Source organism: Equus quagga, chromosome 2 (assembly GCF_021613505.1).
Source record: "Equus quagga isolate Etosha38 chromosome 2, UCLA_HA_Equagga_1.0, whole genome shotgun sequence".
Taxonomy (NCBI): Eukaryota; Metazoa; Chordata; class Mammalia; order Perissodactyla; family Equidae; genus Equus; species Equus quagga.
The window spans coordinates 18,476,601-18,501,955 of record NC_060268.1 but is presented as its reverse complement, the minus strand read 5'-3'; the positions used below and the strand labels follow the sequence as shown (position 1 = coordinate 18,501,955).

Sequence of the window (25,355 nt, the reverse complement as noted above, 5' to 3'; positions counted from 1 at the left end):
TCCTCTGATTAACTGTGGGCACGCCAAAATTAAAAAATGCCTGCTCTAAAATGAGCCATAATCTTAGGAGGGTCTTTGGTAAACTTATTAGGCATCCCCTGCCTTGCAAATATTCTTGTGTTCTGACTATTAGCTAATTTTTCTATTTGCCATTTCTAAGCTCTACACCCCTGGTACCTACTTCTTAAGTCATAAACTGAGTCTTGCTTGCAATTTTCTGATTGTTGGCAATGTCCATCCTGGATTTACCCTTATTATGCACCAGATGTGACAAACATAAAGGATAGCTTGGCCTATCTCTTGTTCTTTTCGAGTTGCAAAAAATGCAATGAAAGGAAGGAATATTGGTATACAATCACGCAAGGCCCAATTTTCCTTAGTTTCATCTGATTATCTAAAAACTGTTTAAGTGATAATGGGCTGCCTTTTCCATAAGATAAATTTGCCTAATCAAGTAACTATTTTAAAATAGGTGCACAGGTTCTTTCAAGGAACCAAGAAAGGTCATAGGATGGATGTGCTGAGGGCTAAGCTTAACCTAGTAGGAGATAAAGCTGGAAGTGAGAGGGAGGCCATGTCTAATTCTGGATGAGTAGTAATGGATAAACTGGACGATGCCAGATGGGCACCCAGATAGTCACAATGATGAAGTGAAAGAAGGTGGAACACACAACACTGCCTTAGAATGCAGTGAAATGTTCTCAAACTCCCTTCCCAGGATTACCTAGAGTTTCCCCTTGTGCAATTATTTGTAATCATATTTGGGACATTTTATTGCATATATGCATTCTTACTTAGTTACATTTGTATAACTATATGTAATGTATGTAAGCTTTTAGTTATATATATATAACTGTAATTAAATATGTGTGTGTTTAGTTACATATATAAGTTTATATAATTATAGTTATATATATATATGTGTGTGTACATATAACTAAACACATACATACAGACAGAAAATGTGAAGTGATTGGGAAATAGAAAGTGTTCAATATATTTAAGGCAATCTAGTTACGTCAATCACTGTGTTAAGCACCTTCCAGTGCAATCTCATTTAATACTTAAAATAACCCAGTGAGCTAGGAATTAGTATCACCATATTTTAGACAAGAAAACTGAGACCTAAAGCGAACAAGTAACTTGGATGGATGAGGTCACCAAGATACTAAGTGGAAGAGCTCTCAACTCAGCTCTTTATCATGACGTGATACTGTTTCCCTGTATTTTTAGACATTATTAAAAATTGTGTTGCTACTCTAGTTCTAAGCTAGTGAAAGCATATTAAAAATGTAATGTGATACTACAGCTAAATCCATCAGAAGGATAATGAAGAGACAGGAAACATAGTGGATAAGAGCATCTCCTTGGAGCCAGCTGACAGGATTTGCGTGCTGGCCCTGCCCAGGCAAGCCACTTAACCCTCTCCGTCTGCAATGCCTCAACTTTAAAATGGAAACAAGTACACTTTCTGCCCAAAGGTTGGTGATGATTAAATGAGTTCACATATGTAAAGTGTTTAAAGTAGTGCTTGGCTACAGTGCAAATGTTGTAGAAGTGTTAGCTGGTATTATTTTTTTCTTTGAAAGTTTAATTAATTTTACCATCTCCATTTTACCTGTAACATTTGCTAAGTTTTCCTTGAATTTTTTCTCATTTTTCAAATCATACCTTGATTCACACACACAAAATCTATTTTTATAACGGGCATCTGTTAATGCTTTTGTGTTTGTTTTTGCCTAGTATCTCTGCCCTGCAGGTCGTCCTCTCTCCAGCCTGGAGGGGGTCTACCATCATCCATGTCGGCCAATCAGAGGCAGTCTCCTGGGGTGACAATGTGATTGTTCCCACGGTATTACAGGAGTTAAGCGTAGCCAATCAGCGCCCCTTTCAGAGACTTTATGACTACTGGGAGATAATTACACTTCCCTTCTGAGATCGTATACAGCGAGTAGCATGTAAGGCTGGAGCTGCTGGAGGCTCACTTTGCACCACATGAAGAGTCCACCTGAGGATGGAGCCATCAAAGAAAGGAGAGCTGAGAGATGGAGAAATGTGATACTTAAACCACAGGATCCAGATGAATGAGGATCACCTTATGGACTTCCCAGTTGTGTGAGTCAATAAATTATCTTCTGCCTAAGTTAGCCAGAGATAGGCTTCTATTATTTGCATGCAAGAGTCCTGATTAACTCACTGATAAATTATTAGTAAGCATATCTCCAGAATGCCAGTACTCAGCTTATTATATTATCATAGGAAAAAAAAATTGAGTCTAAAATATTTCTAATAGGTCCCTAAATATCAAGCCCTAAGAAATAAGCACCTCTTGGTGTGAAAAGATATATGGTGTAAAGAATGGAGACAAATAAATGATTTCAAGTCCAAGCCCTACCACTGTGTGACTTTAGGCAACTCACTTAACCCTTCTGGCTTCTCTCTAATACAGAGACTAAAGCAAGTCACCTATTAGAGAATTGTTGTGAGGATCAAATGGCACAATGACAGCTCAAGCACTCCAATATATAGTATTATATTGTATCAAGTCCATGTCTACACTAACAGAAAAAAATGCACGATAAAGGAATTTTTTCAATCTGACACATCTATGTATACTACAAAGATCTTACTACTTCCATTTATCTTTTCCTTTTTCATTCAAAGAAAAAAAATACAACTAACAACATGTCTGAAGAACACTTGGGAAACATGCACATAAGTTTGCATATAATTTCTAAAATTATACAATTCTTGGTTGCCCGCCAGAGTAATTGCTTAGCTTAGTGTTCTGTTATTCTCCTCCTAAATCAAAATCTTTGGCTCACCCCACACCTGCCTTTACAGACACCTTTCCCATCCGTTATCGCATTCAGTCTCTATTACAGCCTCATTATATAGGCAGGAATCATCACCTTGTTTTACAGATGACGAGCTGAAACTCAAGGAAGGTAAGTGATGGCTAATGAAAACGGCAGATAGGACAATCCCTGACCTGTGACTTTAGAGTCACTGAGATGCCTAGATTTTTATTTTCCTATATCTGGATTCTTAATAGTTTTGGTGTGGGTTCAAGTATCCTGAAACTGAAAATTTACTTCTATCCGTTGTGCCATCCTCTGCCGGATTCTAGTTTGCTTGTGTATTTATCAGATCTGACATGCTTAAAATTATTTGGTACCAGCCCCCATTATAAGTGCTAACCAGAGAATTATTTGTTCTCAAGACAGTGGGATAGAATCTGGGTCAGTAAGTACTTTTGCGACACCCCAGCTAATATTATGACATAATTTAACTAACTTTTCTTTCTATTCAAGTATCAGTTCTGTCATACACCAGCAGTTAGGTAACTCATTTGTCACCCACGGCCTTGGTTGGCAAATAATACAACTTCCGTGCCTCAAAGGCAAGGATGAGTCAGGGGAAGATATCCAGGAGAGAAGCCAGTTAATTTCCAAACTGATACTTGAGTCATTTAGAAAAGTGGGGTTCCACCTGAGCTGGACTCTGCATCACTTTGTCCGAGTGGCAGGAAATTTGTAGTGCTCAGATATATCCATAGCCAAGTAAAATGCCTACTTCCTGGTCAAATATAAATGCCTTTCAAATTGTTCCATGTAATTCGCTTTCTGAAACGCCACATCTCTTCCTTTTCCATTTTTAGTGACTGGCCTAAGTTCCATCTCCTCTGAAAATGCAATTCTGAACTGGTTATGTCCACAGCGATCCTTCTTCCTCCGAACTTGAAGACCCTGATTTTATACCTAGCTGACAATTCAAGGAAAGAAATAATCATTTTCCAAAATTCATATAAGTCATCTTCCAGCTAGCTTCAAGTTCTTTGAAGCACATTTTATGTTCTGTCCTTTACTTTCCTTTTACCTACGATGTACGTATACTGCGCTTTCTCAGCAAGAGTTTCCTGAGCCATTGATGTCTATGCCTCTGGTCTGCATTATCAGTGATTATTAAGCATTCACAATCTATAGCTATTCATTGCTGGCCTAAATAGGTTATATTTCCATAGCAAGGCCAGCACACCTCCATGGTACCAGAGAGTAGGTATCATTTGTTCCACTACTTCAAGAAAAAGCAGTCCACTACTCTAAGAAATTATTTTTAAAGATTATCTAATACTGAACAAACAGAAACAATCTAAAAATATAATACCAGGGTAATGGTTAAATAAAATATTATACACACTCTAATGTCACACAAAAGAAATCAGTGCATAAAGAACTTGGTACAATATATGTAATATGATAATTAAAATATCAACATCATAATGTTCTTGTGTCCATAATAGATTAAAATGCTTAATACAGAAATAGGTATACAGTAAGTAAAGATTACTCATGGTAACGATTACGTACTACCTTTAAATCAATGTATAAATACTTATAAGTTCTAAGGAAGTACACCAACATATTAAGTTTCTCTTTGTTTCATTTACCTCTTAATATGTATTTCTCAATTTCTCTATAATATATATACATTTCATCAGAAGAAATTTTCAGTCTCCATTTTTTTCTTTACTTCTCAAGCCACCTCAATTAATTTGTGCCCCTACTCAGTAGGCAGTCTACAATGAGCATTTATCCACTGAATAATTCACAGCTGAGTTACTAATATCACACTGACGGATTGAACCATTATCGTTTTTGAATGGAAGCTATTACCTTCGTGAGAGATTTCCTTCCAGGGATTGGGTGGGTACATGAAAGCTGCATTCTGGATTTGGTCGTGTATGTCTTCATCCTCATTAAAGGGGAACGTGCCACTAAGGCTGACATAGATGATGACCCCAACAGACCACATGTCTAGAGAGCGATTATAGCCTTTGTTCCTCAGAACCTCAGGAGCCAGGTAAGCGGGGGTACCCACCACCGACCTCCGGAAAGACTTCTCTCCAATGATCCGGGCAAAACCAAAATCACAAAGTTTCACCTGTTGATAATAATGGTTTGCAGAAATGGTAAGGTCACAAACTGTGTCTGTGTGTCTCTTATAGCCCAGCTCCACCAAAGACAACTGTAATACATACATATATTGTACGGATTTCTCATGGTAGAAGTCATAGCCATTTTCCATTTCGTGTACTTGAAGATGTTGGTTTATGTACTGATGCAAAGTGTATTTTCATTCATAAAAATATCACTTAAATGTTCTTCCTTCCTCCCCCACAAAACCAAGAGATAAATGTGAAAATACATATACTAAGAAGCAGGTAATATTGTTGTACAAGGCAGGAAAACACCATGCAAATCGGGGAAGTGACGGATCTAACTCAGGGGCTTAATATAAATAAAGGTCGAAGAAACAGGGACACGGCATGTCATCCGCTACAAGCCTCAAAGTTAGCTCTGCACAGGCACGTCGGTAGGACCTAAAGGTATCAGGGAGGCGAGGCAGGACAGCCACCTTGGTCAGGTCACTTTAGAGCAAGACCCTGGGGGGGGATCCAGTTGCCCCGTCTGAGCTGAGGAAAAGAAGCAATTTTGCCCTTTTCCCTGAGAGCAACACTCAACTTAAATGTCTTGGTCAACATTAGAGAGCTGAGAGGATCCTGGGCCTTTTAAGTGTCCTCATTCTCAGGCCAGTGCTTTCAACATTGGCCCAGGGCTGCCAGTTCTTCAGCATCTGCACACAGCAGAAGCAGAAGGCACCGTGTGTATTAGCAAGGCAGGGTGAACTCAGAAGCCAGGGTGACAAAGCTGTGGTCCCAAAAATATGCGATAGCAAATGGATGAAAAGGAACAGGTAAAACTTAAAACAAATAAAGGTTTTGAGGAAAAAAGGTGACAGGATGCTGCCAGAGGGCCAGTGTCGCTGTCAGCTGACTTGCTGCTGAGCAAGGCTTTTGTACTTGCCTGAGGGAAAGGATCGGCTGATGCGAGCAACACGTTTTCTGGCTTGAGGTCACAGTGAACGATATTTTTAAAGTGAAGATGCCGTAAAGCCACAAGTATCTATAAAGAAGAAAATCATCAACATCATTTTATTTGGGTCTACCAGTTTATTTCAAAATGTTTTCTACTGGGACATAAATAAAGGGCCAAGAGAAAACACACAATGAACAGCTTAGGTTCTTTATGCTCAAGACACTGAAATGAGCTAGAGCAACATAGCAGGTTCTAAGGGAACTTCAGTGGAAAAAGTAGATTATGTTATTCCTACAGCAACCAAGACAGGTGGAGATCAAAGAACGCAATAATATGTGACGGGGATGCCCATTCTTGAATATTTTCAAAGAATCAGGACTCGGCCACTATGCAATTTAAAATTTCATGAGTAGGTTTAACACATGGGCCCGCATACACATCACTCATTTGGTCTACCAGACTCCAGAGACCACAGATATAAAGTAGATAATACAATAAGTCATTGGGACCTTTTTGAGTGCAGTCTAGACTTTGGAGCGTGGCACTGAACAACACGCTTAGAAAGCTGCAGTTAGCCAGTGATAACATTTGATATTAAATATTATCTTTTTTTCTGTCTCTAACTGATTTCTTACCTGAGTAATTAAAAACTTCGTTATGTGCTCTGGCAACCTGCCCTTTTCACTTGACAAGATCATCTCCAGCATGTCTCCATGGAGTTTTTCCATAACAACAAACACTCTTTCAGGCGTCTCAAACATACACTCCAAATTTACAACACCAGGGTGATGAAGGTTCTATTAAAGATAAATAAAGCACTTGAAGAAAATGAGTTTTTTGATACCATCTGGCAAGCTCGTTGATGATACAAAACTCTTCAAGCTTAAAGCTATGGAGAAACCCACACTTAAGATTTTTAACACCTCTAAATTCCACATGTGCTGCCTTATATTTTTGAAATTCTAATGTCTCCAAAAAATACATCTTTACTCTCTATGCATAGCGAAATTATTTTTCCTATGCTAAAAATCCAAGTTCCAGCACAGTGAATTGCTAAATAGGTTTTAATTAGAATATCATATTGAGAGATGTGTAATTTCTTAGGATCATCTCCAATATTAAGCATACTATCCTAAATAAGCATACCAGGCCATCTCTACACACTTGGTAGAAATTTCATGTAGAACAGAAAAGATGAACTTCGTACGTGTGCTTCCGACTGCACTGATGACGCACATTAGTCAAAACTTTTTGGAACTGCTCTGCTACTGGAGGCTGCAGTAGTTTGCTACAGAAGCTCTTATACAGAGCGAAGATCGCCATGAAAACAGCAAAAAAAAAATTATTATTAAGTCCTTGCTTTGTCCAAGACACCATGCTACATGGGAATCCTGCATGGCTCTTAAGCACTCAATAAATATTTCCATGATAAAGCAATGGCTAACAACAATAGGCTGCATTTAGCTCAACATGCTAATTGTCATACACGTCAAGCAAAATTACTGTTAACATTAGATGGGCCCTTGTGAGGATGCTTAAGTGTGAATGTTGATCTGTGGTCATCAGTAAAAGCCTTTGATCATTTGACCTTTACGTTTTTTTCTGTGCACAATAACAAAAATCCTAATATTAAAAAAACTGTTATATATTCCACTTATATTTCAATGAGAAACAGAAAAAAAAATCATCATGAACAAAACTACCTGAATAAAAAAATATGGACTAACTTAAATGTGCTAACAGCTGAACAGAGAAAAAAAATAAATGCTTTATTTTAGAAAAAAAAATCTCAGAGGGATAAAATTGTATGTAAAATGAAATTTTTACAAACACGTGAAACCTGAAATGGCTCACTGTTCAGAGCTCACAGATGGATGCTGGGTGGTGAGCAGCAGAAGGGTTTGTGGGTGAATCTGCGTTGTCATCATCCTCCGCGCTACCCACTGGCAAGGAAAGCCTGGCAACAACTGGATATGGAGCCCTGCTATGGTTAGCAGATGCTCCCAGGATGATAACCTGTCTCTCAGGCCGCCCTTCCACTACCATGGAAATTTCGGTGTCTGCCTCAGACATCTGATGGGTCTTTTTGATTCTGATGCCTTGGGGTCCAATCATGCAGCATAAAGCGGTCATGGAATAGCAAGTTTGTGAATGTGGTCAGAGCAGATGCCTGCACATCTACCCAATAGCCTTTCACCTCTAGAGGGCTGGAATCATTGTTCTTGAAACTGTCACATTGTTAACTGGTCAAGTCTGGCTACTTCAGACAGACTAGGCCTCCAGAGTTATTCTCTCCTGGTCACAACTGAAGCACATGGAAAGAGGGTGGGATTAACAAAGTTCGCACTCGCATTATTCTTACCTTATCTGTCCTGATTGCCTATAAACGCGGCCAGATAACTAGTTGGCTTTGACCATTATGGGAGCACCAGATCCTCAGGTGGGAGACTCTCATTAATGACTGCATATATCCCTGGAATACTAGTGATAGCATTGTTCATACCTGGACCTGTGCCCAGGCTGTCTCATTTCTTTTTCCTTATATCACCTTCTCTGATAGAGAAGTCACACCAGCTGGACAGACCATCAGCCTCTGGGTGTCCAGGTGTCTCAGCTGTCCTCTTTTAAATCAACATTCATAGCAGAAGCTTTAAGGATGACATGAGAGTCCAGCCTGAGTTGTGCTTCTCCTGGGACAAGTCCATTATGAGATAAGCCAAGTGTGCCTTTCTCTTTCGAGCATCTTCTTAACTGATTCTCTTTTCTATTTACTCTAACTTTAAGCACTTAAGCAGTGTTCTGGGGGATTTGGCTTCCTTAAATGGCCAAGGCCTTGTTGTCTGGGTGGGGTACAGGAACAATGAAGAGGAAAGAAGCAGACCAACAGAAGCAGGCAGCCAGGCAAGGGGGTCCCCTGTGTGTAGACAGAGGAAAAACTAGAGTGTGAAGGAGATTAAGGTTATAGGAGAGCAACCTTAGGGGGTCCAGGAAGGACAGGGGAGGACAGAGTGCTGCTGTTCAGTCTGTTGCTTCTGCTGACCTTGTCTTAGACTGTGAAGGCTGGCAGAGAAGAAGAAGTCAGCAGATGACCAGGAAGCTCTCCTACCTAAATTATCCTAATATATAAGCAATGTCAACCCTCATGTGACTCTACCTGTATTCATCTAAGGATGGGAGTTCTTAGAGGTACTAAAGTCCTTCATCCAATGTTCCTTTTTCCTTCTCCCTACTCTACAACATGACTTGAGAACCTATAAAGAGGGTAAGACTTCTATATGTGTTTCTCTAATTGGTGCATTCCCAGAATGTTCTAGGCCAAAAGCATGGAATGGATTAATGAGATTGTTCACTGTCAACTATTTTGTGCCATGTTCACTGTAAAGTCTGAAGGACTCTACAAATGTCCTCTAATAGCATCTTTATGAAAATGGTAAGGGAAAATTTTGCTATTTCTTGATAAAGGACTTTGAATATAGTTAGGTATATATAGATTTAAAAAATATATATATTCAATGGGGCTGGCCCAGTGGCATAATGGTTAAGTTCACACACTCTGTTTCAGTGGCCTTGGGATTGTGGGTTGGGATCCCAGGCATGGACCTGGCACCACTCATCAGGCCATGCTGTGGCGGCATCCCACATAAAATAGAGGAACACTGGCACAGATGTTACCTCAGCAACAATCTTCCTCAAGCAAAAAGAGGAAGACTGGCAACAGATGTTAGCTCAGGGCCAATCTTCCTCAACAACAACGACAACAACAACAACAACAACAACAACAACAACAAAATATATACAAATATATTTAATGAACGCATTGACCTAACAGCCATGTATATACAACTGGTAAAAAAATATGTTTTAGAAAAGTTTAAACTCATATGTTTGTTGCACTTGGCCCTTGCTCTTTTACAAAAATTCTTATGTTTTATAGGTTTGCTAAAGAATACATTGAGTAGTAGCTGAAAAGTCTTTCCAACAGCAAAATGACCTTATTTTTTCTGCATGGCTGATATATAAGAAGTTGATATTTTTAAAGTTTATCATGTATGGTTGAGAGAAGGCCACCATAGATTCCTACTCATGAGCTGTATTTTTTTGCTTTGAACCCAATGACCAAACTTGTTTTTACATTCAACAGCAACAAAAGGAAAAAATATTAAAAAATCATGCCTTATTTATCCAAATTCTCTATACTATACTGATTAAAAGTATTTCCTTAGCCTAGAGAAGACAATCTTTAAAGACTGGAAATAGAAAAAAATTAAAGCTATTGTTTTCTATTATCATGCGTAATTCATACTACTTTTTTAATACCTTAAGAGCAACTCTAAGCTTTAACTAAAGTGGTCCATGTGACTGGCTCACAGTTTTAACTTTCTAACTAAAGTATGGAATAGCTTTTCAACCTCTTCCTCCTGATGTCTAAAGTAACTGAATTAATTTAAAAATGGCTTGACGACTACAACATGAGCTATGGCATGGTAGTATTCAGAGAGAACTTTTGCTAACTTCTCAGGCCTACCTCAGGAATTCGGATAATAAATTTCATGGCAAAGTAAGCTACTACAGGACTCTCTGGCCATCTGTTGGTTGCATTTAAGTAATTTAATTTTCAGGAAATGAAACATTTGGTCAAGTACAGGAAAGAATAATGTCCATTCACACATAACAGATTGATGACATATCCATGGGGTGAATAGGTTGTTTCAAAGTCTAGGAGGAAATGCTATTTGAAGAGCAAGACAAAAATGTCCCTGACTCGAGTTGCCTAAAGAATTCTTATGTAATCAATGGAAACTAGTCACCCAAAGCAAAGGCTTTTACAAAAGTAACAATATTCTGTAAATAAAAAAAGAAATAAAGATTTAACTAATTTAAACTTTTAGCTTATGTGTATATTCTATTTTGCGTTATATTTTTTGGATTCCTATTAAATAATATTTCATGTGTACTTATAGTGTTTAATACTAATAGTTTTGCTATCCTGTAAATCTGGAGTTTAGAATTCATTCCATATATTTAGCTGTGATAAGTTAATGTCATATTTTCCCCTTCTTTCTTCTACTTTTAGGATTATTATGCTCAAACATAGGAGATGTGGAAAAGAGGAAAATTAGAATCAATATATCTTTTAAACAGGTTATTTAGGAGCAATTCAGTCTTAATATGAAAACTTCTGACTACTTTTCTATGAAATGACTAAATGATTTAGCTCATATTGAGAGAGAAAGAAATAAACTTAAAAGAAACGAATTCAGGATTTAAATTCTAAACGGCAGGCAGAGCAGAAGGAAGAATATTCCATTACACGGTGGTGTGCGTGTGGTGGTGAGTGAGGTCCCTTTCTTGGAGGTATAGCACTGTGGCAATGGCTTTGTTGATTCTCATTCCTGCCACTTCGCCAGGGTTGAGAGAAAAGCACAACATCTTATCCATTTTCGCATCACAATCTCTTACAATTTATGCTTCATTTAGTGGTCCTAGAAATCAGAATCACCTAATGCCTTATGAAGGGAAAATAGTGAGTAATTCTCTGACAGATGCTAAAAATGCCATTGTGTAGAGAGCAGAGGATTATAAAAAGTCTTGTTAAAGATAATACCCAACTTGATATGGTAGGCTCAGCTATCTCTTCTAAATTCCAGACTCCAACTGTCTTTTGGGTATGTTCACTTAAGGAAAACATGTCCAAGAATGGAACTGATGTCTTTCCATCCAAACTTACTCTTCTAGTGTTTCCTCCCTTGGTAAATGGCCAGCCACCTAGGTCAGAAACCTGAGAGTCATCCTAAATAGGTACTTCTCTCTCACTTCCAACAACCAAATGGTGTCTGAATCTAACAGAGTCCACCTCCTTCACTTCTCTCACGCTGATGCCTCACCATCATCCTCACCGTTACTGCTTTGGGCCTTTTGAGCCTTATCTCTTTCGTAGGGATCTGCCACAGCCTTCCGACTGATCTCCTTGTCTTAGGTCTGGCTCTCCTCCAAACCTTCGTCAAAGGGCTGCCACTGGGATCTTCCCAAAGGTGATTCTGATCATACCATCTTGCTTTCAAGTCCATAAGAAAATCCCCACCAGCTTCAGGAGGAGGTGCACCCCTTTAGCAAGGCACAAGGGGCCCTTTACTATCGTCTCCTTTTCCCCCACCCACCCAAATATCTCCAGCTTCTTCTCTTCTTCTCCCACGTGTCTACCCTTCTCTCTAGGCAGACTGAACTATTTTCAGAACAAGCCACGCTCTTTCTTTCCTTTGTATGGATTCATACGTACTGTTCTCTCAGCCTGAACCAGGCTGTTGGCCTGGCCAGAATACTCAGCTGTCAGGAAGCTTTCATGGCTCTTCCAGTCTCACTTGGACGTCTCTGTTCTCATAGTCTTTGGTACAATTCTCTTTCATAACAGTTAACACATTATCTTTAGTTACTGAACCTATGTGTCTTACCTACAAGAGTACAAGCTCTTTAAGGCCAATACTGTATTGATTATGTTCCCAGTCAATGTAAGCCTACTGCCTGGTACATATTAAATGCCCAACACAAGTTTGTAAACTTAACTGAAAGATGAAGAATTCCTTTATCTCCTTACTTTTCAGCACATGAATGATATTCTTTAAGATTTGAATGATTTTATTGAAGAAATGCTAATACATGTATGACATATTTAATGACAGTACATTTTGCATCAAATATGATATAAGCTGATATCCTCTCTTCAGAAAAAAATACAGGCCATGACTCCTTCGCTTGAATTCACTTGAATCTGCTGGTAAGCAATCTCAGGATTCTGATGATGACTAATATGATTATAAGCAATGATTTCATGACAAATACCAATATATGGATGTGAATATCAGAAATGCCACCATTGGTAGGAGTTGCAAAATGATTTCCTAAAGTTCAAAGGGTATAACAAAGATGTGCTGGTGGTTTTCAGGTACCACTCCTTCAAAATACACAAATTTTGGCCACTGCTTTTGTAAATACTTTAGCATATTTAATAGGAAGAAACATATAATTTCCTATGCTCTAGGTCCTTCCTTTGTATTTATTGTATACCTAGCTCTTACTAAGGAGAAACTCCTAGCTTCAGCTCAGTCTCAAAGGCTAATAGGAAACAGTCACCAGCAAGAGATAACCAAGGCAGCAGCAGCTAAAGGTCACAGTGAGGATATTCCTTTTAAATTACCCCTTTCCCCTCATGCCAACTGTCCTTATGTGAATTGTGAAAACCTAATTTCCCATGATTTCATTATTGTCCTGAAGATGAGAAATAAGCCCTGAAAATGGCCTATTCAGATGATAATGATCACTGTACTTTAGCTCCTTACTTAGAAAAGGCCTTTCAACTCCCTTCTCCTTCATTCTTGATTTAGCCCAGGACATGTATGGGGACAAGGACAGCCTTGAGGCCTGGGGCATATTTCAGGAGACACTGACTGAGTTTGAATTCCAGCTCTGCCACTTCCTGGCTCCTGACCTCCATTTCTTCATATGCAAAATGGGATAATAAAGTGTGTCTAATCTTGTAATACAACTGAGACTTAATATTTAATGTATACAAAATACTTGGAATTGTGCCTGAAACACAGTAAAAGTGAGTTGTTATTATTATCAGGCAGATTTTCAATGATCTTTAAAAGATCTGGGTCACACTTCCCTCTTTAGTTTAATAACTGAAAGTTTACACTACGTGGCAGAAAAGAACAGCTCCTTTGGCCTCTCACCTAATGGAGGCTACGTCAGGTTAAGTATGAACTGCTCCAAACTCACATCTTCTAGTTTGTCCTGCCCCACCTTTCCCCTTACTGTGTTTTTGAACTTCAGTGACGGCAGAGGGGCTTCGACTCTGAGGTCACCCAGGTGAAGCTGTGTGTTGCACCACATGAAAGCCTCCCTGGCCCAGAGTGAGGATGGGCATCGTCGGGTTGTAGCGTGGGATTGTGTTTCCATTTTACGTTCAGCCAGAGAAACTCTACGACTTTGATAGGCTCATACTTCACTAGTTATCTTTCAGGAGGTAGCATTTGTTGGGGGAATTTCATCTGTAAAATTTTAGAAATGCACATGGATATGAACCTAGAGCAAAATAAATAAAGCTAACATATACCGTGAGAAGAATAAATGCACACGATATTACTTCAACAACAAAGACCAGATATAACAATCCACGCTCTGTGGATAGGGGTCACTGGCTGACATTTGGACCAACGGGGCCACAATCCAATTTAACCCATTAGAGTCCAGGAACTCTGAAATGTGCAGATCATTCCTGGTAAGAATTGTTTTCTCATACCATCCATCTGAACTACGTAGGGTGTGATGTTACTTTTGTCGTGGCGTGAATTAGCACCGATTGAGCCTGGTTTAATATAGTTCAAAATTTTGTGGGAGGAATAATAAGCTGAAGCATCTTCATTAACTGCTAACAACAATACACATATTGTGCCTGGGTACCAAGAAAGGGACTCAGTTTTTAGGTGGTTAGCTTGTAATGCACAATTTACCATTACACGTTTTTCATCTTAAATTAGCTATAAGTCATATGCATTCTATTAAGTAATACTGGTTCAAGAAAATTTTTTTAAATGACTAATTCAATGTTTGCATAGCAGAAAAACCAACTGAGGCTTGATAACTTCTGTATTCATGTATACCCACAGACCTATCTACACACCTCTCAGTCATTCTGCACTTCATCAATTCTGGAAATGCTTTAATCTAGCTTTAGATCCCAGGGTTGCTGCAGACATACCATAAATATACTGTGTCCTCTCCCTTTCCTGTAGAAGGTGGAGAAGCTAAATGCAGATGGGGAGAAGGAGTATGCAGAAAACAACACTTAAAAAACCCTCTCATCATCTCTCACATAGTTCCAGCCTTTCTTGATTTTTCACCAGGTAGAAATAGTACACAAATATGTGATATTTTCAACTTATCACCGGGCATCTTTCAGATTAGAGGTATGAATGGAAAATTTTAGAAACAAAATCTAGATTTCCTAAATCCACCATCTGGATTCATACACAGATTTCATCGGATCAATGTTTGTATATGGCTAAAATTAGCACTGTAATTTTGGGGGTGGGGGGAGTGATTTTTATCAAGAGATCTTGGGAAAGACCCTCAAACAGCAAGGATCTTGTATGCACCCCAGTGCCCACCCCTAAACTCCAACCAAGGCCAGAGTTTCAAGTTGAATTTAGGAAAAAGGATGTAATATTTGAGAACCAGCAACAAAGGCTTCAAAGACAGAAAATTAATAACTGACATCTTTAAAAAAAATCAGTATTAGTAAACATTCTGCCTATAAAGCTTGACCCCCTTCCCTCCAGCCATTACTCAGCTAGTGTTTAGGAGAAAGTCAAGAATTAAAAGAACGGCTTGTTAAAATAAGGAAATTGGAATTCGTAGAGGAAGATGTGTTTATTGTATATAAAAGTTGAGAAATGGATCAAACATCTGGAATTTTAAAAATTTCCTATCAAATGCACAGCAATGGAGACACATCTGGAACACTTTTTTATTTCCTGTTAATCTACCTGGCTGGAAACAGGAACACATAAATCCAATCTCATTGTGGTGTTAGATTTAAAGCGTAATTTTTAACAAATCATATCACTGCAGCCCAGTTTCTATATTTAGATGTCAGCATTCCAGAAAGCATAACGTTCTATTATAATGTTCAATGATCTGTGCAGACACATAATTCTTCTGATCTCTTATATATGTACTAGATAATGGAACCTGGAGTGACTATATAGGGTGCACTGGACAGGGTTAGAAGACAGAACACTATTTGCAAAAAGGTCAGTTGGTGATATCTTACTTTTTTGTAAGGGTTCTGTGGCCAAAGGCAATAAACTGGCATATTCTCAAAATGAAACAAGTTCTTAATTATGGAGCTTCCCAGAATCTTTAATAAGTGAAAGACTATATTCACTTCCAAGACATGGATGACCTAGATAGAGTACACAATATTTTCTAACCTGTCTTAAAGAGGACACCCCCAGCCCCTTAACCCCCTTCCCTGAAGGAACTCAGAATATTAGCGTTTTTCCAAAAGTATATTGGGAAACTGATTTAAAAAACACTTTGTCTACTATTTAATTTAGTCCCCCCAAAACATTCCTGTGAAGCAAGCAAATCAACTCAGATAAATTCTAATCCATAAATAAGGAAATCAAGGTGAAAAGAGATTTACCAAAACCAGAAAAGTTTTGACTTGGAACCTGGCCTTCTGACACTAACTTCACTATGACTAACTTCTTATCAAACACAGTATCTATTCGGAAAATTTTCTAAGTTTGTTTTTCGTTTTCTCATAATAGATCTTTGTTTTCTTTTTTCCTGTATTTTAGACATGTATACACATAATCCATGGGCTTTATTTTTTGGAACATTCAGAAGATGACAAGATTACCTTAGAGATGCAAAACATGTCTTGTCTTAAAGCGACAATTTCATGAAAATTCTTCATGCAATAAAATACAAAGAAAGAAAGATGTGAAGAAATACGATAAACACATTAGATGGAAAAACAGAAGTGTAAACCAATCTCTCACACACACTAAAAGAGAAAGTACTCAAATTTTGCATATTTTTCTCTAAAGAAAGAAAAATTGATTCCTTTATGAATTAAAAAAAATCACCTGTTTGCAAAAATTTTCATTTTCCCACCCAAACTTAGCAACATTATTCTCTGGTTTTCTATAATGATTATCTCTTCTCCACCTACTCTTGATCATCTTTTTAGACTAAGAGAACAGAGCCACATATTTACAAGATATATATATTTAATCTTACTCCATGAAGACAAATTACCATGTTTTTTAGACAAAAAGGAACAAAGGTAAGGAATACTCTATTGTCTTATTGGCATGCACTGCAATTCTGTACCCCTCTGGTTCCTTCAGCTGTGGCTACATCATTTGTTCAACAAATAGTTACTGAGTGCCACCCAGGGCCCAGGCACATGTTAAGACATGTTCAGCCCTATCGGAAGCTTTGAGTCAACCATGTTCTTTGTTATGATGAAATTATATGTCTCTAGGTTCTCTATTTAGGGAATTCAACGTCAAGTTATTTGAACTTATTCCTAGGAGCTAGACTTATAATCCAGTTCTGGCAATACTAGTAATATCTAATAAGTATGGAACCTTTACTATGTGCCAGGTACTGCCAAGAGGTTCACAAAATCATCACATTTGATTCTCATAACATCTCTAAGAGGTTTTCCAGGTAAGGAAACTGAGCTCTTAAGAACTCTTAAATACAAGTATTTGAACCCAGGCAGTCTAACTCCAGCACCTATGCTCCTGAAACACTATGCTATACACCGCCTTAATTCTTTCCAAATCCATTTAGGACCCGGGGCCTGCCTGTTCTATCTAGTATGCTTCAGGGGTCACACTGCTGAAGCCTCCTCACCACGATCTCACAACCCATCAAGGCATGTTGTCTGGATTTCTGAATGCTGCCTGTCGTCAGTCTTCTCACCACAGTGTCCCCTATACCTGTTGGAACATCCACCTGGACACCTGGCCTTGATGATTTGGATTCCCTATCTTCCTGACTGGCAGTACTTCTTCCCTCCAGCTTATTCTATTTTTTTAGCCCATGTACCACCTGTGTTGTTCTGTGCTACCAAATTCCCTCTTGATCTTGAGGTTCCACTGTCTTTAGAAGTATCACTCTGACGTGTTCTTTGATTTCCTTTGCACCCAATGCCCAATTTTTTCCCTAGGGGCTCAGCTTTTGAGACAGCCTGTAACATCTGGAACACTGAGCAGCTACTCTCCACTTTCTCCTTATCAAATACTGTAATTTTCTAATTAAAGCCTAAAATTTAATGACTTATTTATACAGAGGTATTATAACAAAGGCCCTGAGAAAGAATTTTTTGAAAAACAGTATGTGATTTAAGACAATTTTGTCAAATGTTAATCAATTACCTGTAATGTCTTTACTACTGTGGTAGGCATTGTAGAAGCTGAAAAAAATAAGGCATTGCTGAAACCTTCAAGTTGCTTATAATTCTATCACATAATAAGCATTTGATAAGTATTAAAGTAATACATTATATTAAGACTAGAAACCACAGGAGATATGGAAAGCAGCAGGAGACAGTCAGGGAAAACTGGTGGATCCTGAAGATCAATCAAACATGGATGAGCCAAGCACATCAAGATGGGAATCCGAGCTTGGAATTAAAAGCTGAGCAATGGCCAGAGGTTAAGAGTATGAAAAGGACGACAACTTGAAGAGAAATGACTCAGTTGAATAGGAGAGACAGGGTCCAGTGAGATTGCCTATAGTAGTAAAAGCCAGGAAAAGTAGATATATTTGATGAAATAAGAAAAAGAAAACTACTACACTTGGGTGGGATGGAAACCCACTAAAGACTCATCGAGTTGTGATCTTCAGGATGGACCAGGGAAAAGGGTGGCCAGGAAGACGATAACGTAGCGGGGTGAGTGGGAAGACCCAGCTATCAGGAATAACATCTGTTGCAGTAACCATGACACGAATTTAAAAGCCTGGTCTAGGCTAGCAGCAACAGAAATGCTAAGGTTGCAGCCAAGCTGACATTAGAGAAAGAAAGAAAAGAAATGGTGGCGTTTTGACTGTCACTACTAGCTGGAAATAGCCCCGTACAATGCTTTCTTGCTTTTAAACTTTCTTCTCTACAATATATCATCCCAAAATACTGATCTGATCATAATTTCTTTTTCAAAACTTTTCAATAATTCACAATCACTCAAGCATAAGAAAATCCAATTAACTTGGCAATATCTAAGGTTCTCCATGAACTCATACAAAAGCCACTTCCTGGTCTTATTGCCCACTCTGTCCCACCACAGCATCATCAAACTAAGGAAGGCATACTCTTGGGGAACAGGAAGATTTTTAAGATTTCTATGAGTAGAAGGCTACTTTTAAGAAAATCTGTTTTGTTTATATCTGTATCCCTACTGCCTGGAACACGGTGGGCACTCAATAATTATACTTTGAATGAATTATAATCATCCATACATACTCTTCTAATACAGATCTCTTCTCATACAGAGCTGTCTGAGAATATGCTGGCAGTGTTCAAATTGCCCGTCTCCAAGTTTCCTTTCACAATATTTTTTCTCCCACTTTCCAAAAGGAGGGTATGCTTCTCACACATTGCAAATGTTACTAGGGTGCCTTGCCATGGGGAGGAAAATCCTCTGGGACAAAAATAAAGGGAAAATTTGAAATACTGTGTTGCTGTGAAGTGAATGATCCTAATAACATGGAAACCCATTCTTTTGCAACTTAGCTTCTAATTCATGCTTTTACTAAAATCAGAGGATTTAATGGATTTACTAACAGAGAGAAGATTAAAATGAATTTCTGAAGATAAATCACTGTTTGTGGTTTTCTTCTTTTGGCTTACAACTTGGCTCCCGCAGTTTTAAAAAAGGAATAAAATTGTCACTGAACTCTAATTCAAAAAACAAGTAATATTCACCCACCAATTTATGAACTAAATTTAAAAATCAACCTCATTAATAAATGTATTTTCAGTCACATTTTACTTTTTATGTTTAACAAGCATAGATCAAAATTTGCAGCATATTTATCTTGCTGGAAAAAAGCTTTTACTACTAACAATTGTAATGATAACTTAATCCAGGAGAATGCTTTAAACATTGAAGGTGTTGTAATCAAGAAATTTTAAAATGTATACTTATTTTTATTGTAAATAGTTATTAAGAGGGACCAATAAAAGACACTCAAGTATAAAAACTCATTGCACTGGAATACAGTTCTTTGGGAAAAGTGTAACATATTCAAAGAAAACAAGGAATGTTGTAAAATATACTATTGTTAAAGAAGAGCCTATTCATGTATTTTTTTAAATGACTGAAAAAGAATCAAATGTCTATGATATTTAGATTCTAAATGCATATATTTAAAGGAGCGACATAGCTTTATTTTCAAATATCAATGTTTTCAATACAGGACAAAACTAAAATTCTTTAAACTTCTAAAAAAAGAGTTATAGCTGTCAACTCAAAAATACACAAGCAGGTACAAAGCTGTCTAGAATTCTTTTCAAGGACACATGAGAAAAATGTTTGAGGGCCACTCTTCTAGAATGATCTAAAATCTTCCACTCATTTTCCATAGATTATTTATGTTACTAAGATGGCCCTTTAGCCTAATAACCCTTTCCAACATTTCTTTGGTTATCAAAAACCTATGAGTCTTTCAAGATTTCACCAATGCTATATTTCTCTTTGAAGCCCTCTCGGATTCCAAGGCTCTGGCCTCAGTCATAATCCATGACATCTTTCACTATGCTGACTTGCAGCAACTTGCACCTGACTGCCCAAATAGATGATAAACATCTTAAAAGGTTTCATTCATTTTTCTATGGGCCAGCTCAGTAAAATGCTTTATATAAAGGAAGAAAGCACTTCCCAGGTACTGTTGAATGGCTTAATATTTTCATTAATTGAAGGAAAATAGTTCTTGCTTTAGAAACTGGAAGAATGATAGCAAAATAGACAAAGATAGGGAGGGGGTATCTTGCAAAGATATTAGGATTAAAGGATTGGTTTTAGGCTGGCTGGTTTAGGGTAAGGCTGGTCCAGCAAAGTGGAGAAGTTCTAAGGTCAGAAATGTGAGACTGAAGGGCCCATGAAGAACGGGCTCCAGAGATAAACTAAGGAATGATCTGTGAAGAGATGACAGATGACTCTTAAAGTGGATGACCTCACTCTGGGTCTGAGTTCCAAATTAGCATAAACTATTTAGATAAGGAGAAGGTGAAGTTCAAGAAGACAGTTGGAGGACCTAGCAGGGAAGAAGAAATAGGGTCTGATAAGTGCAGTGGTGAAGCGAGGAAAGAGATTTAAAAAGGAGTAAATGGGGGGCTGACCCTGTGGCTGAGTGCTTAAGTTCGTGCGCTCTGCTTCAGTGGTGCAGGGTTTTGCTGGTTCGGATCCTGGGCACGGACATGGCACTGCTTGTCAGGCCACACTGAGGTGGCATCCCACATGCCACAACTAGAAGGACCTACAACTAAAATACACAACTGTGTACTGGGGCGATTTGGGGAGAAAAAGCAGGAAAAAAAAGGAAGATCAGCAACAGTTGTTAGCTCAGATGCCAATCTCTGAAAAAAAAAAAAAAAGAGTAAATGATCAACACTGTTGAAGGACTGAGATTAGCCAAGTGGGATAAAGACTAAAAACAGCCAAGGAGTGATATTTGGGCAGAAGGAGAAACAAGGGCCTTGCATTTTCTCTGAAAAAGATGTGGAAACCAAGAATGAGAAGGGAATTTAGGAACAAGAACTGAAAGAAGAGCAAAGCACAAATCGGAAGTGTGGCAGTATAAAAGAGAGAGATGGGGCCGCAGCCCAGAGGTGGCCTAGACAGGTCAAGACCACATTTTGCTGGTGCTGTTGTTTTGTTTTTAAGTTAAGAGAGACTGAATGGGAAGAGGAGTGCCTCACAATAGAGAAACCAGAATGACGGGTAATTTACCTGATAAGTGCAAGGGGATACATTTAATTTATGGCCTGGAAAATTCTTGTGTATTTTTTCTATATTCTGCCTCCTATATTCAGTACTTTTACAACTCCAACAATTTCATACATTGTATCATATACAGAAGCTCTAGTATTGTTTCTCAGACAAATAAAAGTGGATAAGAAAAAAATTAAAAAATAATATTAAATCAATTAGAATTATATTGATAAGTATTATCCTAAAGCTTTTTATAATTTGTGATATTGTAACATTAGAAAATAAAAATTAATTTTGACTGAACAAGCCTGTGTTGCTAACTTAAATTATATTAATCATACCAACATTACTTTAGATTTTAAGTTTCTAAATTTTATAAGACATAGATGCATCTCCTTATCAAGATCAATTTTCTGTGGTGTCTCTAATAATCACAAAATAACTATATTTTTATTCTTCTTTTGTTGATATGAATAGAAAAAGCCAACAATTTCAAATTTACCTTGTTTTTTAAATCAAGATACAACTTTTAAAATAACAATATAAATAAGATGAATTTTATGATGTACGTTTAACATTAATTAACATCTTTCTGAAACATAATAATAATGACGTATTTAGAGATAAAAAGAGAGCTATTGTAAATGATATAAGTAAGGGGTAACTAGGCCACAGGATTCACACTTGCCTTAATTTTTCAGCTATTCAAAAGCACCTAAAGAGTTTAGTTTTGTAATGACTGATCAGACCCTGGAAAGCCAGCACCTAGGTTATATACAGAGACGAAATGGAAGAAGAAAGGGGAATTCTACTTTTTTGTGCCTTTCCATATTTACACAACTCTGAAGTCTTCTATAAATTAAGGTGCTTTTTTACAAAAACAGAAACAAATCAAAATTTGACCACAAGACAACAGAACTGCAAGAGGAGAATTTTCTCCCATCAGCCACTTCAGCCCACATCATCCTCTTCTGGAGAAACAGGAGGATGAAGAGGATGGGGCACAACTTGTCAGACTCCAGGTACAACCATAAACTAGGCCACCAGCTCGCATAAGGCAGAGGAGACCCAATGCTTCTGGCTATCACTTTTCTCCCCAGAGGGACAGGATTCTGTTCCTCAAGAACAGTAAAAGATAAGCTTCCCCACCATTCAATTGACTTCACTCATGGTACTTTTTCTGAACGTATCAGTTAGTGAGTCAGAATTCCAACCCCCACCACCCACTCCCATTACCATTTTGTTTTTTCAGGTCGAAAAAGGTGAGTTCCTTGTTTTGATAAGAAACATAAAATGAGGCCATGAGGGCTTTCAAAGAACAAAGCACATATAATCTTTGTTAACTAACCAACCCGTTAACCATTAATAGTAAATGCAGACTTTTGCCACCTGGTTGGACATTATGAATGCCATCTTATGTGACAGGATAGTGTTTCCGTAGAATTTTAATTCAACAAATATTCATTTAACAAATATTTGCTAAACACCTAACGTGTGCCAGGAACAATTTCTGATGTTCGGGATATATTAGTAAACGAAACAGTGATATCTGCCCTCCTGATGTGCATATTCTAGTGGAGGGGCTGGGTGGGGGCGGGGAGAGGAAACCACAACACAGCTAATAAACGAAATTCTATGCTAGGCTAGAAGGTGAGAAATGCTACGGAAAATAGAAAACATAGATCAAAGTAAGAGGGGTACGGGGTAGGGATGGGGAGAGGGTTTGAGCAGGCTGTAGTTTTAAATAGGGTGTGAGAGGGGTGCTTATACAGTTGGTGTGATATCTGACCAAAGACTCAAAGGAGGTGAGCTTGAACTTCACTGTCTCTCGACACTGAGTTAGAATCTTTCCTGAGAGGCTAATATATCTGACAACGGTAAAAAGGGCTCAAACGGTTTTTTTCTTTGTTTTTAATTGGAGGACATGATGAGTTCCCTATTTTTGATGAACAAATCTTGAAACAATTGGCAACTTTATGATAAAGTATGAACTCCTGAACACGGTATCTGCATATAATTAAGCCAAGCCTTAATAAGACTCATTGCACAGGTTATATGATTGCAAGCTCAACACGGAGATATTGGCAAACTCTGACTGAAGGTATACCTGAGTGACACAAGTTAAAGACCCATGACAGCAAGGACCTGTGTGCCTGTCCCCGCTGTAGCCACTGGACCTAAAGCAGTGCTTAGCTCAGGGTATGTACTCAACAAAGGCGAATTTGTTGAATGAAGAATGGTTGGTGACAGTGGAGATGAGAGATAAATGACGAGGATTTTGAGCTATCTGGCCATAATATGAGAACTGTTGGACCTCTTCATATGCTCATGGGGCAGAATTTGACTTTCACCCTAACCAAACTCTTTCTAGAAAACTACATTATCATGAAAATTTTTGCCAATTGTATGTTTATTGCATCTGAGTTGTTGATTGCATCTAATCTTTTAGAAGAGAAGATGGGAGTCAGTTTATGCTGAGATGTATTTTGTTTTTCTACCTTACTATAGAGTCGGCAGCTGATAATGTATTGACAGGCTCAGGAGAGCCCACTAAAGAGCCTATACACAGAAAATTAGACCTTCTGCGGCAGTTGTGATAAAAATGCAGAAATTCAAAACCATGTTAACCATGAAACTCCTCTCATGTCCTTAAGGAAGGATAAACGTCTCTGTACATATGCCAACTCTGGAGGTTGGCATGCTGCAAAGGAGTCTGCGTTGAGGACACAATGTGGGGGTGGATATTGGGAAAGCTGGGCCAGCTTTGGGAAGATGTCATGTACTAAGTTTTCAAACGTCATTTGCAGTTCAACACTGCCAAGTTAAGAATAAAAAAAAGAATCTTTTTCTTGGGTAACTGATTAGCAAGCACTAAACTATGAATTTATGCATTGGCATCTAAGATCCATGGTTATCTTCTTCCCTCTGAAAGTAGAGAACACTGTGGTAGTTCTCTGTGTTACATTAGTCATCCAAAAGCACAAAAACATCATTTTTAGGAATTCTGAGTACAGAAAAGTCTATGTTATTTTTCTAGGTACAGCAGAAACTGTACATAGACAGAAACTGAACTGTTTGGTTGTCTGTCCACATGAGCTCTTATAGGGCAAAAATTGTATCTTTTGCAACTTTTCATTACATGAAACTGAGTAAATGGTAGTTAAATGAAACAATAAATGAAGAAATGCAATCTGTTTTGTTTTGCTAGCAATGTTCAAATAAAACTCTTTCAATAGAACTATGAATTAGAAATTACGATCAACTTGTACAACAAGCAGAGAATTATGGCAGTTATATAAAAAATGGGCATTTATCAATGGTCTAAATTGTCTAGACTGGATAGCTAAGTGGACCACATTTAGCAAACAATTGCTCAATTTCCTTTTGGTCTGCAGAAAACGTTTTAACAGTTACAAAATTTATATATACCACATAATATGTTCCATTCGCAACTTCTGGCTTCAAAAAGAGACTTTTTTAATGAGAGGAGTTAAGTAACATTTTCAATACGAAATAAAAGGTTTACAGTGAGACACAAAGAGGACATTAAGACGGTCAAGATGATCTGAATCTCAGACATATATTACTCACTTTCCTGATAGACTGACAGTTACATACCCAATTCATGTAATTATCACAGCATAAAGGAGGAATGTTTACGAAGGCAAGATCATTTATAATGCAAGACAAAATGGAATCAGCATGTCCACTATGAGTAAATGCTGAAACATCACCCATTTAATGAGCATTAATAATACATTAAAACTCAGAATTAAGTACATAAAAAGGAAGTACCGCCTAGACACGGAAGGATACTACCCAGGCAGTACTCTGATGCTCGAGCTCCCTTTCCAGTTATTTTCCCGTGTTCCTAGTATGTACGCTGCAGATATTTGCATAACTTTTCTTTGTTTTGCAGGAGTTGAGGGGATATTTTATAGTTTCCAAGTGAAAAACAAAGAAA

The 25,355-nt window shown here is 38.0% G+C and overlaps 1 protein-coding gene across 1 annotated transcript in view; it reads right to left on the bottom strand.

Annotated features, from left to right (window-relative positions):
- PRKD1 (protein kinase D1) overlaps positions 1-25,355 on the bottom strand; it is a 288,114-nt gene that overhangs the window by 14,987 nt on the left and 247,772 nt on the right. The window contains exons 14-16 of the mRNA XM_046653872.1: positions 6,515-6,676; positions 5,868-5,966; positions 4,677-4,944 (exon numbers count right to left, since the gene is read on the bottom strand). Of these exons, the coding sequence (XP_046509828.1) occupies positions 4,677-4,944; positions 5,868-5,966; positions 6,515-6,676 (529 nt within the window). The remainder of the gene's footprint in view (positions 1-4,676; positions 4,945-5,867; positions 5,967-6,514; positions 6,677-25,355) is intronic.